Here is a 20,437-nt window from a genome sequence, read left to right on the forward strand (position 1 = left end):
AGAGAGAGAGAGAGAGAGAGAGAGAGAGAGAGAGAGAGAGAGAGAGACTTCTGAGCTCATTTTTCTTCTCAGAACTTTTAGCAGCACTCTTGGCATGGAAAAGACTTTTAGTCAATGTGGAATGAAGGAAGGATTAAAGATCACCCCTCATGGCTCATAAGAAGTAGTGCTTGCTACTATTTCCTATTTGTTGATGCTAGACAGAGGCAAGGAAGAGATTAATTTTGGATCATACATCCAAAACGTGAAAGAAATGAGACTAAAGGCTTGGAAAGCTGAAGGGTTGCATGTTTTAGATTTGCACTGTAGTTAGAAAGCAGCATGGAGGCTTGTAACAGTGTTATTCAGGATAGTAGCGTTAGAGTAAGAAACAATGTTACAATGTGGTGGTTGATCCAAGGTAGATGTTTATAGAGAATTTGTCTCATCTCAGAAAAAATAAGACATGATTCTGTAGGAATTCAAAGATTTCATAGACTACAGGCAAACAGAGAAAGTTCACTGTCATTCAGCTTCAGATTTCCTCACAGGGCAAAGCATTGCATTAATTTCTGTTGGCTGAGTGAGTCACGGTCTGCTCTATTTATTTTTCCCCTGTCAACTTCATTTTGTACAGAGAAAACTTCAGTAAACACAAGGCGGATGGTTTTTGACACAGGGAGTGTCAAGCCACTGTGAAGAATCAGTTATGTACTTTAATTGTATTATTTTACAATCATGTAGTTTTTTTCACCCTTGGGATTTTTTTCTTTACCCCTACTCTATCATGTCCTAAGTAATTTTTTTTCTGGTGAAATTTGTATTGCTAGAGGAGAAAAATAACATCTGGGATTTTGAGTACTCTAACAGGCTGGAGTCCAGCCAGCTGTTGTAGTGAGGCGGGTGAAAGAATTCACAGAACTGGACCTTCCCCTTCCTTAGTCTCTGCCAGAAATCTATCTTAACAGTACTGCTCAAGAGCCATTTTGGCCTATCATCATTCCTGCCCACACCTAGAATATGATCTCAAAATTCTACTTACAAACTTTAAGGGCCAAAAGTATTGCCATGTAAATGAAGCAACGATGCTAAATTAATATATTTTCTGCTTTTGTATTATAGAAGCATTTACTTGAATGTAAACCTTATTTAGGGAAGTGCTGCTTCTTTAAAACATAGAGTTTCATGGTACTTATTCTGACGTCAAAGAGAAGTAGTTACGAAGGCAGTTTGTACACGCAGACAACTCAGAACTTAATTTTGAGATATTAAAACTTCTTATTCCCATATTTGCATTCTTAGCCCTCAGCTCATTTTAATATTTTAATTTTCTGTTATCAACACAAGATGGACTGTATCTTCACAATAAGTAAATTTATTTCTCTTACCTTGTCTACCAAAAAGGAAACTAAAATGGAAGGTTTTCTTCCCCCAACCCAATGGACAGCAAATCGTTTGTGCCCTGTTCAAAGAGCAACCAAGATGTTTTGATTCACGTGTGCATAAAAAATACCTGGGCGAAGCTCTGGGTCTTTCATTATGGTCGAGTGTTCTAGCCTTAGCCTGTGGAGAGGAAAAGAAGTGATAGAGTGCCAACAAAAGTCTTTAAAGCATTTTTGTCTTTTTTTTTTTTTTTTTTTTTTTGGTTTTTCGAGACAGGGTCTCTCTGTGTAGTCCTGGCTGTCCTGGAACTCACTTTGTAGACCAGGCTGGCCTCGAACTCAGAAATCCGCCTGCCTCTGCCTCCCAAGTGCTGGGATTAAAGGCGTGCGCCACCACAGCCCGGCCATTTTTGTCTTTTATTTAATGGTTTGTCTGTGAATCAATGTATCTATAGGATGTACGGTTGTATGTGTTTGAGCTTTGGGGATGAGTCGGATCCACTTCTTAGCGAGTCTGCAGTTTCTATGAGAGTGATAACATTTTATACCCGGGCCTTTGCATTCTCATGTTACAGGCCTGTTCCCTAAGAGTCCTTTATTTATCTTTGATTTAAAGGTAGATGGATTGTAGTAAGTGTTGCTGAGTCAGTCAACCACAAATAAATTGACTAGACAATAGTAGAAAACTAGACATGGGCAAGTAAGTGACTTTTTGAGTCAGAATATTTAATAATTTGAAGAATGCATTCAGCATTGTTAGCATAATAATTATTCACATTTGAAAACAACAATCTGTTTCCCTTCTTTTTTCAACCAACACCTTAGCGTACCGTCTAAACTAACACAGTACTTTGATTATGTCATTTCCCCTGCTCTTCAGACATGTGTAATCATTCTTTTTGTCAGACTCCTGGAACACTATTCAGCCTCAGCTTCTCACCACAATTACATATATTCTTCATTTTGGAGACAAAGTTTAACAGAGCACAGGCTAGCCTTAAACTTCCTAAGTAGCAGTTCAAGACTGGCTTTGAACTCTAGGCCTTCTCATCTCTCAAGTTTTGAGATTTTGCAGGCCCATCTTCAAATGCCCAGTTAGTCAGGTAACTTTTAAATACAACATTTTGAAATCTTTTCACAGTTTTTCACTTTTTAAAAAATGATCCCTTTGCTTTTGAGTTTCCTGAAATTTCTAAGAACACTTTTTACCTTCCAACCCAGAAACAATTGATGAAAATATATATTTAATTCTTCCAGAGCTGTGGATGATCTTAGTGAAGGCAAGAACAGGTTAAGGATGAATGACGCCAATAAACAACACCAAAGTGGGGGGAGGAACCCAATTCTCCGATACTCAAAGCTATATCAGGAATTTGGAGATCCAAGGAGGTATTTTGACTAATCGTTAGCAGTTAGTAGAGTTCAAAGATCAGTATGCTTGCCTTCTCTTTCTTTCTCCTTTTGCTGTCCATCCTCTCTATCTTGTTCTCTTTTTTCTTTCCTAGTATTAATTTTCTAAAAAATAAAAGTCTTTATAAACAACAGTAGCATCACTACCATCACCACCCCCACCCCCAATTCAACAACAACAGCAAGAACAACAACAACGATACTCATGCCTTATAATAATACCATTCTCAACCTACGACATTGGAGGGAGAAATAACTGTGCGTTCCTTTCCTGGCGAGCTGCAATAACATTTTAGGACAATGAAACTTAAAGCTTGTGAAAGCATTATTCCAGTTTCCGAGAATCTGAAACACATCTTCCTAGATCAAATTTCCTTGGAAATAGGAGGCACAGAAGGTGTCAGATTTATTATATCAAATATCCCGTTAAAGGGAGTGGATTAGAAATTTGCGTCGATGGCCTGTTTAAAAAGTCCTCAACGTCATTCTAAAGTAAATGGCTCTCTCTTGCTTCACTAGGTCGGTACCTTCAAGCCCATTACACAACATACTTCGAAACTGTGACCATCACACATGTTTAACTTAAAAGGGTCCAGTAGTGCCCTGGCACATGACCCGAATTACCACCTCTCCCCATGGCGAAGGTTGCTCTTTAGAGTCTTGCAAAATCATTGTGTTTACTCTTGACAAGTTGAGAAAACAAGTTCATCAGAGCAGTTTGTTCTGTTCAGCACATTATAAGAGGGGAGGTTTTTGGCAATAATAATCACTGTGCAAAGAAGGGCTGCTGATGAATTTGCTGTTTAAAAAAACATTTTCGTAGAACTATTTTACTAGTTAGAATGAGCACATGTCCAATGATGTAGTCATTGTACTCCGTGAAATTTACATTGTAAGCATTATTTTGGTAAAATTTTAAGAAAATGCTTTGACAGGATTAGATAAACAAAGGATTAGTTGACACAGTCATTAGCATCTTTCTAATTGTTTTCTCATTCACGAAATTATTTAAAATGTGTCAATTATGTGAAACTCAGGTCTACATAGACTCTTTTTCATTTTAAAGAAAAGCTAAGCTAAAAGCTTTTACTAAAGGCTATTCAGTACTGAACAACACATGAATAATGAGGTGACTCTATATTTGCCCAGATGCCAGATTTCTATATACATAAAACAAACGAACCAGAAAATGATTTTGAAGGTTTATTTTTCTAGCTATCTAAAACTATCTACATAATTTATACTATTTGCCTTCTAAGAATGTAGGTGAGGCACTTAAGTGTTGCCAACTTTCTTGATATCATTTTTAGCTAAAGCCAATACTGTTTCCTGGTATATATTGATTGATATCCTAGCATTTCTTAGTAAATATTGCCTGAATTGGTTATTCCTTTAGTTATTTAGATCTTATTTTCAAGCAAATATAAAAACTTAATGACACTAACGTACTCAGATCCTGTGGCTTTGGAATGAAAAATTACAAACAATAAATATAAGATAGAAAACTGAGAATATGATTTGCTGTTGTGGTTAAGTCTGGCTAACTCTCAGTCCAATTTGCCTGATCTGAATTACAAAAACAAAAGACTGCCAATGTAATTCTCTTACAATTTTAGTATCTTTGTTATTTTTAAATTTAAATGTAATATCAAAAGTAAAGTCATAATTACTTCCATCCCTCATTAGTTTTTGACCTTTACTTAAGTTGTATTATCTTCATTTCACATGATGGCATAAATACTTCTGAGCTCTGAAATCTGTTCTTTGCACCTCCACTCTCCGACACGCTTTCTGTCATGCTGGATCTTGCCCAGCCCAGTCTCTCCTCCTCACTCTACACTGTCACACCTGCTTTTCGAAAGTATGACCAATATGCAGGAAGAAGAAGAACACTGGCTAAGAGCTGAGTTCTGATCCTGGCCTCGACTCTTTCAGTGTGGTACTAGACAAGGTAGTTACAGAGTTAACACACACTATCAGCTATAAAACAGGAACAGCAGTTGATAACCAGGAATTGTTTCTAAGCTTAACAGAGAAGGCAAGTAGATGAGAGTAAATGGCAAATTGCTTAACATTATTCATATCTAGAACTATTAAAACAAGTTTTTAATAAGTATTTTCCATACATAGACATATCTTTTTATATAAATGTGTAATGTGCTAAAACATTGTAATCAAACACTATTTACTTAGCTTCCTAAGTAATATTTTTAAATCTATTATTGAATAATTTCCATTTTTCATCGTTAAAGATTGAGTTTTATTATTAACCCTACATGACATGATTTTAAATTTTAATTGTCACCAAAGTAGTACTTTTTATGTCTTTATTCATTATCTAACTTTACAAGAAATTTTTAGTGCATTCTTAATTTTTATTCTAGATTCTGTTCTCTAAATATACTTTACATAAGTATAGTCTGCTACGACTAACTTTGGACCTCTTTCTACTCAATATTAACACTACATATGCCTTCTTTCCAAAAGTAATCTATCCCCCACAGCTCTTTTCTTTTTTCAGATATATTTCCATCTTTGGACTGACTTACATCTGACTCCACTTGGGTTTCACTCCACTGTGTTTCTGCTTGACTGTGCCTTCATTTTTTCCAAGGTCACTTGAATTCTGAATCAACTTTCTAAGGAATTGTCTATTTTCTTTTTATTTCATTTGCCATTGACATACTTGGCTAATTCACTTGCAACAGCCTACTTTTATACATTCTCTGCAAATTACATATGCACCAATGTCAGCCTGGAGTATATGTGAGCCTCTTGCATTAAGGTAGATTGTGCTTGATACTTTTATTTCAACTAGCAGCAGTGTTTAAACACATATGAGCACAACAAGATGTACTGCTGTTGAATACAAATACATGTTGCATGTACTAGTGAACTTGTTGTCTTTAAGGTGTTTTCACACACTTGGGGGTTTATAAATGATTGCTTTTTTATTATCATAGGTTATAAATTACATGTACCTTGGAGTTTTATTGAGTGAAACCAATTTTACAAGGTCTCTTCTCTCCGTTCATTTTTCAGCTTCTTTTACATCACTTCGACGTTTAAGTTATCAAATGTTAGATTGATAAACACATTAATCATAATTGGTTCCTGAATTTCTAGTCCTCAAAATGTCAGTGGGATTCTTAATGGACATGTCTTACTTGATTGAGTTTCCAAAGACACTGGTAATCATAAAAACCCTTCCTCAAGCCACTTAATATCTGTCCATTGTCATTAGCAACTGACATGTCAGTAAGCTACTAAAACAAGTTGAAGTCTTTATATTTAAATTTGAAGGAACTTTCAGCATATCCTCACGTTTGAGCAAAGAAAGTGCAATTGATGTGAGTATAATCTTCATTTTTTTTTCCTTTCAAAGTACAGGCATTCTTGTCCACAACCTTACTGTGACAATGTTCCTGTTATATTCTTTGGCTAGAAAAACCACATAGTTGAACTTGAGCCCTTTATACTTGTGTATTTCATTTTAATACAACCCTACTTAACACAAAAGTGGGGCTTTCTTCAGGAGTTTTTGAGTTTTCTTTATTCTCAGTTTTTATGTTTGCCTTCCAGTCATGCTTTACTTGTAACTTAATTTTTTTCTAATGAGACTTTTGTTGTAATAGTGCTCTTTTTTACATGATTCCTAGGTATCGTTATATGCTCCTGTGTTTATTGACATAATTTTGTTTGCTACTGCTTAAAGAATCATCACAGACCAGGAACTCAGTACATACAAACTCTTCTTCCTTCCTTCCTTCCTTCCTTCCTTCCTTCCTTCCTTCCTTCCTTCCTTCCTTCCTTCTTTCCTTCCTTCCTTCCTCCCTTCCTTCCTTCTTTTCCCTAAAGCTTCTATTGCATGCTTGCTATGTAGTTGGTTTTTTTGACAGAGGCTTGATTTCTTAGAATTCTTTCTGATTCATTCCTTGGAAAGTTATGCTTCAAGAATTGAGGCTTGGTGGTTTCTGCACACTTGAAGAGGAATTTCTAATGCTATTATTTATTCTAACCCTGTGGCCTTTATTTTCCACAAGGAGTTGTTCTCAACTTTTCCGTTTGGTAGGAGGCCTCCTTAGTGTTGCTCTGTGTGTCCTTGATTCTAAATGGTTGCCATGAGTGGATTAATGGGAACAAAAATGGTGTGAGCAGATGTGTTCAGTCTCAGTGGTAACCTGCACGTTACGTGAAACCCGACACTATTGCATTGAAGGAAAGTTAGGGAAGTGTCTACTAAGAGGGGCACTTAAGCCATAGTCGGTAGGTAGATGGACACATACTTTTGGAAAGAAACATAACAATATTGATCCAAATGGCAACATTAATATGCAAAACAAGAGCAATAGGAAAAAAATGAAAGTGGAGTCATTGCAGGTTTTTCAAGACTACGAAGAAGTTTGTAACAATAGTAAACCTGTTTTCGATATGTTTTTACTTCACAAGACACTATACAAGTTCACTGAAGCTTTTAGAGCTACAAAATTTACTTAGACATAGACACAGCAGAAAATATACAAAAGTGTTGACTGAGGTTATATTAGGGGTGACACAATTATGTTTCAAAATTTTTAAATATAAAAATGAAAATAAATTCATCATTATACTCAATATAGTACCATTATAATAGCAGATACTGTAGTTGCAAATTTCTAAACTTCAATACTTAGGAAGACTCAGAGCTATTTTTTTTTAAAAAGATAAGCAATTGTATTAGTTATATACAATTAGTATATATCAATTTTATATACATATATGTATATGTACACATATACTCTTATTTGTGTGTGTGTTCCTGTGTGTAAGTACAGGTATGTGTATGCACAGCATGTGAATAGAGGGGAGGAGATAATCTTAAGTGTTGGTCCTCACCTTCTGCCTGGTTTGAGACAGACTCTCATTCTATTTTTCACTGTGTGTGCCAAGCTAGCAGAGCCGTGAGCTTCCAAAGATTCTCGTGGCTCTGCCGCCCATCTCATCAGAGGAGCATTGGGACTGTAGATGCAAGCTGTCCTGTTTGGCTGTAGATGGGTTCTGGGGATCTGAACTTAGCTACTCATGTGTGCACAACACACTTTAGCCATTGAACTATCTCCCCAGCAAGAGGGAGGGGGAGAGAAAGAGGGGTGAGGGAGAAAGGGAGAGGAAGAGAGAGAGAGAGGGAAAGGGAGAGAGAAGGAATGAATTTCTACTTCAATTTATGGGAAAGAATAAAATACTTTTAAACATTAAATTAAAGGTACTAGAATGCTCCTAACTCTTCCAAATGTGAGAAGTGCCCTTGATTTTGCTTCTCTATGTGGGATTACATACAAGAAAATAATAAAGCTGTAGACAGTGACAACTATGATAAGGGCATGAGTAACAGAGGGAAAGTCTGCATAAAATAATTTTACTTTTCCAGACAAATGACTTATATAAACTTAGAGACCAACAATGACCTGGCTTATAAGCAGTAAATTTTTAAAAGCAATTCCTATCATCTGTGTTCGTTGTGTATTCTGGACACCCCCCTTAGCTGAATGTACATAGCTTATGTAAGGAAAGAATCATAGCAATGTGGGAAAAAATTCAAAATATAATGAAGAACGTCTTTCATGAATGTGTACTATTCTTTTAAATTTTTGTTGCCTGACTTTTGTGATCCCTACCCATCACGTCCAAAGCCCCACCCCTTTGACCTGCCCAAATGTAAGTTACCTCCTTCATGGCATGATGTTTGACAGTTTGGTTGTAGGTTCTAGTCTATCTGGGCACTTAGTTTCAAAGACACTCACCACCTTATCCATCATTTATCCATTACTGGGCTTTCCAATGTGGAGATTGACTGTGGAGTCTCAGTGTATGAATTTTCTATGTTGAGGTAAAAAATTTTAACCGTATTTCCAAATAGTTTGACCCCAAAGAATGTTTCTACACTAATGCATCAAGACAGAGGATTTAAACTCTTCTTTAATATAAATTTATTTATGGACTCACATCCTCCCTTCCAGCATTGATACTATGTCATGAAATTAACATATCTTTGTGTCATCACCTTCATTATGGAAGTCCTAAGGAATAAGTCTCCACTGCTTACATTTCCTGGCCTTCGAGGCTGTCTCATAGTGATGTTGTGGGGCTTTCTTCTCTTTATATGCCTTGGCTTAAGTGAGATGTCCTGCCAGCCGATGTGACCCTTTAACTACCTGCTTTTATCTGTGGCTAAAGGATGAACTCAGTAATTTTATTTAGGTCAAAACACAAATATTCAAATCCTGGACACTTAAATCACTAAATAAGATTAATGTTTATATTAAGTTGCTTCCCATTGCTCTATTCACATTTTACAGGCTTAAGAGATTTAGAGGAACATAAGTTCCTTTGCTCTCTTGTGTTCTGACTAGTGTTACCAATAGCTTTAAAATCTGGAATGAAGAAGAATATTGTAATAAAAATATAATATACTACTTCATTAGTGTTCCTCTTCCCAAATAATTCAGATGCTTTCTGTATATTTGTGGAGGGAAGTTCGTTTTGATGTTTTCTTTACTGGATGTGGTTCCCAATGTCTTTTTCCAAGCAGAAAATGTCCAGGTTTGGGTTTTCTTGATATCCAAATAGCTTCCAAAGCAAAGGAGGCAACATTTCCAACACAGCAAAGTGTTTGATCTTTTGCATTATTAGAAAGGTACAGTCCTTTGGGTAAGGCTGTTTACCATGCCTGGGTCATGTTATTCAGCTACATAAGCAATTCCTTTGATGGCTAGCTTGCTTGCTACAGCAGTAACATGATTTCCACAGGAGAAGGTGCCATTTGTTATGTTGCAATTTGTATGACATGTCCATTGGAACATCTCTGGACATCAGCTTGGGAGGAGGAGCTAAGGAGAGGAGGAGCTGTAGGTAGGTTATTTAATGGCAGAATGAATGGGGAGTCAGAGATCGCTGTGCAGTCAGCCTACAGCCTCTACTCACTGTCTCCACACAGCTTTCTTTGACACTGGTTACAAACAAATTGGACAACAAAATCTCATGAGATATTTGTGATTTAATTTTAGTCACAAAACGTCTTCAAAATGACGAGGATTTTGACAGCTTGCAAAGTGGTGAAGTCACTGAAGAGTGGCTTTGGTTTTGCCAATGTGACTGCGAAGCGGCAATGGGACTTCTCCAGGCCTGGCATCAGGCTCCTTTCTGTGAAGGTAACACCCCTGTTTCTTATTTCTGATGATAATGCATAGAACACAGTTTAGCAGTAAAGCCAACTCTGATGATAATACACAGGACACAGTTTATCTGTGGAGTCAATGATGTGTCGACAGAACAAATACAACTTCAAATACAATTCCAAAGTGTTATTTAATAAAAAGTACTTAACCATAGAATCCATTGAAATAGCAAATGACTATTTTTAATCTTCTCTGAGTAAACTTAAAGTGATCTTTACCCAATATGAAGAATGACTCCAGTTCCTTTGAACATATAAAATATAAGTGCACTGCTAGGAAAAGACTTAAAAAAGTTATCACAGTTTAGTTTATGCCTTAATTTTATTGCTAATAGTGTGAGTCAAAAGAAGCAGGGTCTGTGTACATAGGGTATGCCCCACAGTATGTTAAGCCTTTGTTCTATAGTGGCTTAAATGAAAAAGTTTCTTTTTAAACATATAAGATTATAAACGTTTAGAAGAAAAATATCTATGAATTTTTAATGTTGAATGTCCCTGTACACAGAGAAAGGCAGAATTTCCATGCTTTCTTAATCTTCTTATCAGAGGAAAAATTTATGATCTTCATTTTTGCAGAATCATTTTGAGGCAATCAGCAGCTGAAAATCTGTCTGTCTAGGCTTATCTGTAGCTGAGCAGACAAGTCCACAGTGAAACAGTAAATAGTTTCTCTTCTACTCCCACCTCTGGTTATGAAATTCCTATAGGAACCTCTACCTTTTCTTGTCACTTTATAAAGATATTTCTCACTGGAGAAGTCTAAATTACATCCTGGGAACTTGGCCAATGAAGCTCTTCTTTACTGAATACAAAGCTTCAGAAATCATAGTGGCTTCAATATACTGTTTTTTTTGTTTTTTGTTTTTTTTTGGTGTAAGAGCTATAAAAAAGTAGAAAAACATTCTTCTTTAAATCTTGCGTAAAAACAAGTAGAGTAGCATTGGGAATTCTGCTTGTGGCTTGGGTGCATAGGAGGCTGACTAAAAATTGTCCTAGTGCTCCTTAGATTGCTTTGCTTATGTTGCTTTGGTCAGGATTTCAGGGGCTTTGGATTCTGGCATGTGTGGGAACAGGCAATTTTTATAGGTTCTTAGAGTTTCCAGGGATAGGAGTTGGGCAGGAAAGGAAATAAAATGAAAGAGAAGAGAGAGACATAAGAAGACACGTGGGAGAGAAAAAGAGGGAGGAAGGGAGGGAAGGAGAGAGAGAGGGAGAGGGGGATGGGGGAGGGGGACTAGGATGGAAGAGGGGAGGGGGAGGGAGAGGAGGATAGGGGAGGGGAGGGGAAGTGGGAGGGAGAGAGAGAGACCTATACTTACACCAATGGCATGATATCAACTTGAGCCTGCCACCCTGGGAACTTCTTACAAAGAATAAGAAAGTCATGTTGGATTCATTTTAATTATAAGATGGAAGCCAGAAAGGAGAATGGATATTCTAAAGCATCAACAAGGACACAGTTCCTTGACATAGAGAATGATGATTTGGCTTTAGTTAAGTATTTTCAATGCCTTGCAGTCACATGTCATCTCTAAGAGAAGAAACTGTAATGACAACAGTATCATCTCCAGTCTAAGTGCTGTGTCACATTTTTGTATTGGGTCATCAGGAACACTTTTTTATTCTCACAGAAGTGGGTAGCTAAAGACGAGTATGTCTCTGTTAAATACTAGAAACAGAGCAATGAGCTTACTAGTTAAAAGTAGAGGCCACAATAATTAGAAGTCAGCTCCCCAGACTCAGCGAGCACTCTACACAGCAATTACCACAGAACAACATGAGCTAATTATGTGGACCGACCCCTTGGGAAGCAGTTCTAGTTCCTGGTGGCAGATATGTTTCAAGGGTCTTCCATAGTTCATAGCTAAGAATGACAAATTTTCAGGAGGAATAAGCCATCATTTCAAGGTGTACAAGCCATTACTCACATACAGTCATTACTGGCCAGAACTTTGGAGGACTGCCAGGCATGAAAAATGGAAGTTCTTAAGCTTCATGGTAGTGAATTAAAGTCCCTCAGAGTCCAAGGGGGACCTGTGCTCTTATTCACTTATTTTGAAATAGTCATTTATGTATGGTTTTTTTTTGCCTCCTCTTTTAAAACTCAATTTTCTAAGAAATATATATTCAAATTAATTCTTTTTTAGGTGGGCACAGTATTTTAAAGATAGTTAAAAATCATTAGAGTGTATTTACATAAGTGTCATTGAAGGGCACGGGAACAGATTTTAAAGGTTAGTAACAGTACAGCTAGTTACAGACAGTAAATGGATTGTGAAAGACACTCAGATCCAAAAGTATTGCCCTGTAAGCCAGGCTGTGCTTCCAATGTCAGAAGAGGTCACTTTTTTCTCCCTGTGGTGAGAGAGGGAGGTGGAGTCAGCAGTGACACACTGTGCTTTTCTGTGACACTTCCTTGCATATTTGCTTGTGGCTAATATTTACAGCGTGTGTATTGCCAGTGGACACAATTGCGTTTCACTCATGAGGAAGAAGAAAGAACTTCAAGGTGTTCCTTGTTTTAAAAGAAGTTGGTACCAAGGGTATAAATGATCAACAACCATAACATAAGAAAGTTTTAGAGACCATAATCTTTTTTCTGTTAGTATTGAAAATGCCCAGTGTGCAGTATTATACTCAGCCAGTTGGAACAGTACTGTTGAAGACACCGAGGCTGAGAAGTAAAATAAAATATGGATTCTAGCTTCGGTTATACATTTCATATTATTCTGACCTTGGCAACTCATATAGTCTTTGAATTCAGACTTTGTCATAAGTAGTGGAGAGAAAGAATGCAGAATCACTAAACAATACTGAAGCTTAGAAGGCAATTTTAAATGAAAGATAAATACTTTAAAAATTGTGTTCCATTCACTTCAGTAGAAAGACTTTGTACAGGGTTCAATGGGGTCCTTATGTTTTTCACAAACTATAAATTATTTCAATGACAAGAAACATGATAAGAGTTCTTACACATTTATGATGATTATTTTACTCTGCTTAAATATTTTAATTAAATAAGAAGATGTCTTTTACAACAAATAGGACTCAAGGACCAAAATGAATAGTACTTAGGATAAGGATTGGGATAGGGTAAGCTTATTGTATATAGTCAAGGTTTCCTGTTTTATTAGACTTTTACTACATACATGTTAGGGATGGATTTCATCCATGGTAGTGCAAATATTTCAATAAAATTATGGTCAAGTCCCTAGTAGTTATTGTCTAATTGGTTCAGAGAAGAGGTAAATTTATGTTTTTGATGCACAGTTTTCCTGTGGTTGGGAGGTGGCTTCTCTTTTGCATCCCTATGTATGTTATCCATACTTTGCCTTGAAGCACAGATATGTTAGCTTACCACTGACAGTGCTTTGACCAATTGTGCATCTTTGCATATGACCTTGCCTTCGGCATTGGAAAAGCTAGGAGAGAGGGTAGTGAGTGAGACTCCAGGGGGCAGAGTTTCTGGATACAGGGCCTCTTTGTTCAGATCATAGTTTGCTTCCCCTGAGGCTGAGCCCTATGGACCTCCTTATAGTTATGATGTGGGTCAGAAGCTATGAATTCTGGTTAAGAAGAGTTCTAAATGTCTAGCCTGGTCTTAACCCATGTTTCCTTGGCTTTTCCTCAAGGCCTCCTTTGCCCATCCTTGAGAACGCTTTTTCATGGTTTAGAGGTGAAATGAGGTTCAGCTGCTGAGGAAACAGGACTCATTCGTCTGCCCTTATGTCACTCTTAGAGCATCTTGGGGTTTCTGACTTGTTAGGACTGAGAGCTGCAGTATGGCTGTCAGTATCCCTTCTCAGTGAGATGAAGCTGGAGCTCTCTGTCAATCTTCAGATGGAGACGGACAGACTGATGTCACTGGTACGTCCCTATGTCTTTACAATGACTGGGTTTCAGAGAAGGTTACACGGCCCATTGTCAAAGTTGGCTGTGATGTTGCAGCATAGAAATCCCTAGCCTACACCTGCTTGTTTTCATGAGTACAAAGTCAAAACATGAACATTCTTTTGAGGTCACTCTCCTTTCTTTATTCTTTTCTAAATGCCATCTGAGAAGCTTTTAAATTTCTTAAGGAAGTTGTTGGGTGGTGAAATTGTCATTAGTTAATCAATAGTTTTGGTACAGAATTGGATGGTTTCTCCTATGTCAGATAATACTAATTTATAAACATAAGGTTTAAAACTTAGCTAATAGCATTTGGGCACTCCCAAATTCAGAACCATTTGTCCTATACCATATGCATAGTCAGAGCTTGTCAAAAAACATACACTCATGAGGACATGTAATAGAATCTTTATAAATACTATACTTTATTTATGAGAAATATAATTAGAACAAAATTATTCATGAATCTGGCTCTTTAGTTCATCTATGCCCAGAACACAGGAATGTTCAAAATTAACCTTGTGATTTTTATCTCCTACATTAGCTTATGTTTAACCAAAACCAGAGGACTTTGATGCTGGAAGGCTTAATTGATTATTACAGTTACAACGTTCAGACAACCTGAAATGTTAAGCATCCATAAATACAAAGAAGTACATCAAATATTTTAAAGACAATCAAATTGTGCTGCAATTAGAAATTTACATACCCGTATTTTGAAAGCATAGCTTCAAAAATGTAAAGATAAGATTTCACTTACACAAAACAAAACTTTATGATTTTAAGTTTTTACTGTATTATTTACATAATAAATATCTCAAAAAAATCTGTCCTTAGGCTTCCTATTTTCCATAGCTTTGTTCAGATATATGTTTTAAGAGGCTGAGTAACGAAGTGAACTAATAGCTATGAAAACATCAGGTAAGCCAGAAATCAAATATATTATATAGCTCGAGGCTGTGGCAAAAAGTGGAAATAACACACAGGGTCTCAACTTTCTCTGATATGCAAATAGCCTACTTAGATAAATGACTCTACAGCAATGTAGTCAGATTCCCGGAGTAAATCATTTTCATTTCTCCTACTGGCTTAAGGGGATTGTTATCTCCGTAATGCTTTATAGCCAAATCTCTTGTGCTCAGTTAGCTTAAAGCTTTACATACAAAGCATTTTATTTGCAAATACTAACGCGTTCAGGTCAAAAGCTTCATTATTCCTCCCATTTCACAGATGTGTAAATACCAAAATTAACAAGAACACTCTTGTTTACAAACTGAGACGTTCGTCAGGGAATGTGGTTAGAACTTTAAGCAGGCCTCCATTATCAGCTATTTTTCCTTTTTTAAAAAAATTATTTCTTTTATTTTGTAGCTTATAATACAATTACACAAATTTCTCCCTCCCTTTCCTCACCCCAGATAGATTTTAAACATTTATTTTTAAATTTATTCCCTCATAGATTTATCCTGACAGCACCTGCCCTGCCTCCTTTTCTTCCAGTCCTGCCTCCAGTTCTCACTCCTCCTCTGTTTCCCTTCAGAAAAGGGCAGGCCTCCCAGGGATCGCAGCCAAACATGGCATGTCAAGCTGGAATAAGACTAGGCACTTCCTCTCAGATTAAGGCTAGATGTGGAAACCTGTATGAGAAAAAGGATCTCCAAAGCAGGCAAAAGCGTCAGAGAGAGCCCCTGCTTCCATTGTTAGAGTCCCACAGGAAAACCAGGCTACACAAACTTAACATATATGCAGAGGGCCTATGTTAGACCCATTCACACTCCCTGGATGTTGGTTCAGTGTCTGTGAGCCTCCATGAGCCCAATTTAGTTGATTTTATGGGTTTTCTTGTGATATCTTTTACTTGTCCAGCTCCTACAATCCTTCCTCTCTCTCTTCCCAGAATTCCACGAGTTCCACCTAATGTTTGGCTGTAGGCCTCTGCACCAGATAGATATTTTATGACCTGACATTTGTTATATGCTGGGACCGTAGCTGTTGAAGCATCACTAGATTCTGCTGAATCAGTTTTCTCGATGGGATTTCATGTACATGCTAGAGCTCCCATTTACCTGAATTTTATCTCAATGGCACACACATAGTGCTTTCCTCTCTTTTATTTTGTTGCACTTTCAGAAGAGGCTCAGATCAAAGAGTCAACAAGGATTCCTTCTCTATATGGTTCTCAGAAAGTATACAAACAGAGTGTTTCAGCACAATACTGTTAGATATTCCCCTCCCCCTTCAATGAAATCATTGTTGGGTGGCTTAACAATATGTGCTGCTTGTCATTTTTACCTTGTCTGGTGTACTCCTATATACAAAGTCCAAGACTATTTTCAGCTACTAGAAAAGACACATTCCACTTGTTTCCTGTATTGAAGTAAAGGATTGAAAACACCAATAAACCCACAAAATACCTGATTCAAAGCAAAGGACCAATATCCTCAAAGTCAGTGGAATGACACTGGGATACAGAACCTTGAAGAAGCATCAATGGATGATTATAAACAACATCATAATGAATGCAAAGAAATGCCCAGCAGTAATAAACATGAAGCTGATTTGAAATTTTATAGGCTAATTATAAATTCTGTTTCAATTTTGAATACACTTCTCAGGAATGAGCTCTCTAAGTTAGCTGAGCATAACCCCAGGGACACTTCTGAAGAGCGTCTTGAGGGGAAATTTAGCTGTGTGACTTCCATTATTACTTGTCTCATTGTTCTTATTCTGGAACATTCTTTGAAACATTGACTCTTTTAAATGTGATCTCAAACTGAGAGCCTTAAAAGGTAAAGAATTCTGGTCATTTGTAGCTCTCTGAAGCTTTCCAGTCACCTCATGCAAAAATTAAAATAAACCTGTGCATGTAGTTTCAAAGTGAATTTAAACTTTCATACCAAATTAAAAGCCTTAAAAAGAAGAGGGGTTTGAGGGTGACAATATTTGCAAAATTATACTTTTAAAAATGTCATTAGTAAAATTAAAATACTTTAGAACACAGTGGAGCCACAATGCTGAGATCCATACAGGCAAATCACAAAGAATGCCAAAAATTTTATAGGAGTTTTAATCAAATATATAGACAAATCCTTTGCACAAAACTGTGTTTTCATAAAAATGACTTCTAATTGGTTAAAGAATTCCAAGTTTCACAATATTAGATGACACATTATTGAACTTATTTTAGAATCTTCATCCTAAAGGCAATGCAAGAATGGGCATCATATGGATATTGAAATAAATACAGAAAAAAGAGTACAGTTTAATAGAGAGAGTATTACATAAAGCAGAGGATTAAAATGGTGTAAAGTTTTAAATATTGTGTGTGGTAAAACATCTATAACTTCACAGACATTCCTGCAAAAGTTTCTTGTTATAGCTAGCATTTAATATTACTAGACCATAGGGATTTTTGCATTTATTTTCTATAAAGCCTTTAGACTTCTATCAAGTAAAACAGAATGCAGGTTTGCTTCTGTGTATGTCTACCTATGTGCGTTTGTATGGCTAGAGGTCAACCACTAGTGTCTCTCTCTACTGCTTTCCACCAGATTGTTTGAGGCAAGTCTCTCACTCAACCTGGAACACCCAGCCTGGCTGGCCAGTGAGCCTCCCGAGCTTACCTGTCTGCACACTCCTGTGCTGGAGTTTTTGATGTACACTGTCATACGACGGATTTTATAGGCTTCTGAGGAGCTGAACTCCAGCCTTCCTACTCAGTCTGAACTTTACCTGCTGAGCCATTTCCCCAGATTCCTGAATACACCTTTTGAGAGCTTATTCACAACCTCATGGGCTTGCAGATTCATTAGTATCTATAATGTTTAGACTAAAAGAGGTTAAATTAACTTAAATAAATTTTCCCTCAGATCCACATTGACCAAAATTCTTGATCTCCTTTTTCCAGGTTCTGTGCATATTTAGCAAACATAATAACTGGGGTAAATAAATACAAATGTGATCTTGAAAAAGGAGAGATAATACTATTTATTATAGATATAATTTGCACATTGGTTTAAGATCAATCATGAAACTTTCCTCTCTGTGTATATATAAACTTTCCTTCAAGGTGTTACATGTTGCTCTTCTGTTTAGTGAGACAAATAAACTAGATGCCTACGTTTCCTCTATTCTTTCCTTTTCTTCTTCTTTTGTCTTATGGGATACATTTGCCTATATAGTTCAGGCTGGAATTGAACTCATCATTGTTCTGCACCTGTCTCTCAGAGTCTATGATTTCATGAGTGCATCACCACATCCAGGTTCATGCCGATTGTGTTCAGTTGTGTGTCCACTCTTAAATACAGGCCAGCTTGAGAGTAATATCCTGGATGGATGATTTGGTAAAAATGCCTCTTGTCAGTTAGACTCACTTGGAAAGGCATTGCAAGGTCCAGGGAGGCTGCTGTTGACTTGGAATTGCTTCATTGAATAGAAGTTTCCAGAAGTAGCATTGTAAGAGACATACTGGGAGACAGCTTTGACAAACCTGTAGTCAACACAACTGGAAGCTGTGATCTATCGCCTGTTCCTTGGTCCATTGTCTCAGTTTCTAGATGTAAAAATCTTCAGGAAGGTGATAAGTTTCTGACAGCAGGAAGAGATCCCTTCTCCTGGTTTCTCACAGCAGGGCAACAAGTCCTTACCGGAACAAAGGCAGAATGGAAAAACATCTGACCTACATTGGTATCTGTGGTCCCTGCTGTTTTCTAAACTTGAAAACTCAGGGTATGGAATCAGCATGACTAATTGTCAACACCAGCTGGATTATCTGAGATTATAGGATGAAATCAATGACTAGCCACTTCACTCTGACAAATTTACATTTCATAGACAGGCAATTCTTAATTGACTCTGGTCTCCTGTTGGTTTATCCACATGGATTTTGAACTGAAGTTTCTTATAAATAGATTAGACTTCATGATATAATTACTTTTAATCTCCTCTTAAAAAACTGTAAAACAGAAAGGAGGAAGGAATAATAAGATGGATGGGGGAACCCCCCCCCCCCAAAAAAAACAGCAACAACTACAGACTGTTCCTCTAATTACTACTATGAGGATCTCTGTTTCCTGAAGGTTCTGTCAACTCAAGTGTAAAACAGAGATGTTAATGTCACCAACTTCATTGTTTTTCTGTGAGGAATAGATGAGGAAATTCACCAGTAGCTATAGAGACACTGCCTTGCACACTCGTGTTAACCACCACTATGGGGAGGCTGACTCAGGAGGCATCAGAGTGGAGATCTGAGTGACACAAAATCCTCTCAGACATTATCGTTCCAACAGGGCTTCCTGACTATTTGAATTTATATACCTTGGCCTGAACAGAAGACAGTGCTTTTTCTCTAGTCAGTTTGTTTTTGTGACTTCATATGGACTTTGGTTAACATAGACAAATACATTCAGGTTTATGTTATTCTAATTTCTCATTAAGGCAGTGTCAAGGTAGGTGTCTACTAACACTGATAGATCAATTTCCTTTAAAAGACATTCTTAGGAAATGGTCATCCTTCACTTTCACAAGTATTAAGAGGCACCTCATCTAATGGAATCACATTAGAAGAAATTTCAGGTATATGTTTATTTCAGTACAGTTTTTAAAAAAATAATTATGCAAATATTTATCAGTGGCAAGGATATAGCAATATTCTTCATAAACTGTGACAACAATAAAGATAAAGGCACACAGCTTCAACTTTAAATGGAATGAGAAAAATAAACCAATTATTTCATATTTAAAAATTTGGTGCACAAACACAATATTTCAAGTATGAGGCCTATTAGTGAATTTAGACAAAGAATCTTTCTCTGTAGTATCTTGTTCAACCTCACGAGCCCTCTTTTTATGTCCTGGCTACTACCAACCCTCCTATTACATACAAATTTTTAATAATTAGATGATGGCCGGCATTTTATATAAAAAGTAAATAAAGGAGTTTGGGTTATATATGTCAAATCCAATTTTATTCCATTGTGCTCATGAGGGAAGATTCGATTTCTAGGTAACATAGTAGTTATTAATATTTCCAGTGGAATCAAGTCATGGAAAATATAAAAATAAGATTGAGAAATCTTCTAGAACTTTCGGACAGGTTTACCTACATACACCATACCTGAATGGTGCGTAAAGCTGGCGCTGTTTGTAGCCAAGAGTTATCGCCTACCTCAGCTGACTCCTTCCTTTCCTTATGTCCTTTTGTATTGGCCTTGGTAGCATGTGTGTCCTCATTCAAGTAAGATAAAGATACATAAAAACAACCGGAATCCAGTGAGCATCAAAATCATGTCACAACATTATGTCTTAGTGTTCTAATATTGTAATACAGCACTTCAGTGGCCATGCATTCCTAAGTTTGGCTGACTGCAACTTTATGTGACCCTCAGCCAACGCTTCCTGAAAAGTTACAGTGTTGGGTTAGGCTTGAGGCTTTCTGCTGTAAAGGTCAGTAGGAAGTAGAAAGCATACCTTAAACAACTATAACCCACAACACACCCCCACACCCATCCACACCCACCCACACCCACACAGCATCATCACCACTATCATCCTCATCCTCATC

General features: G+C 37.0%; 1 protein-coding gene across 1 annotated transcript in view; it reads left to right on the plus strand.

The window, feature by feature from the left end:
- The first annotated feature begins 9,695 nt into the window (after positions 1 to 9,695).
- The window catches only part of Cps1 (carbamoyl-phosphate synthase 1), a 108,463-nt gene continuing 97,721 nt past the window's right edge, over positions 9,696 to 20,437 (plus strand). Inside the window, exon 1 of the mRNA XM_028765574.1 lies at positions 9,696 to 9,958. Coding sequence (XP_028621407.1) covers positions 9,833 to 9,958 — 126 coding nt within the window. The 5' untranslated portion in view covers positions 9,696 to 9,832. The remainder of the gene's footprint in view (positions 9,959 to 20,437) is intronic.

Source organism: Grammomys surdaster, unplaced genomic scaffold (genome assembly GCF_004785775.1).
Source record: "Grammomys surdaster isolate TR1022 unplaced genomic scaffold, NIH_TR_1.0 165, whole genome shotgun sequence".
Classification (NCBI taxonomy): Eukaryota; Metazoa; Chordata; class Mammalia; order Rodentia; family Muridae; genus Grammomys; species Grammomys surdaster.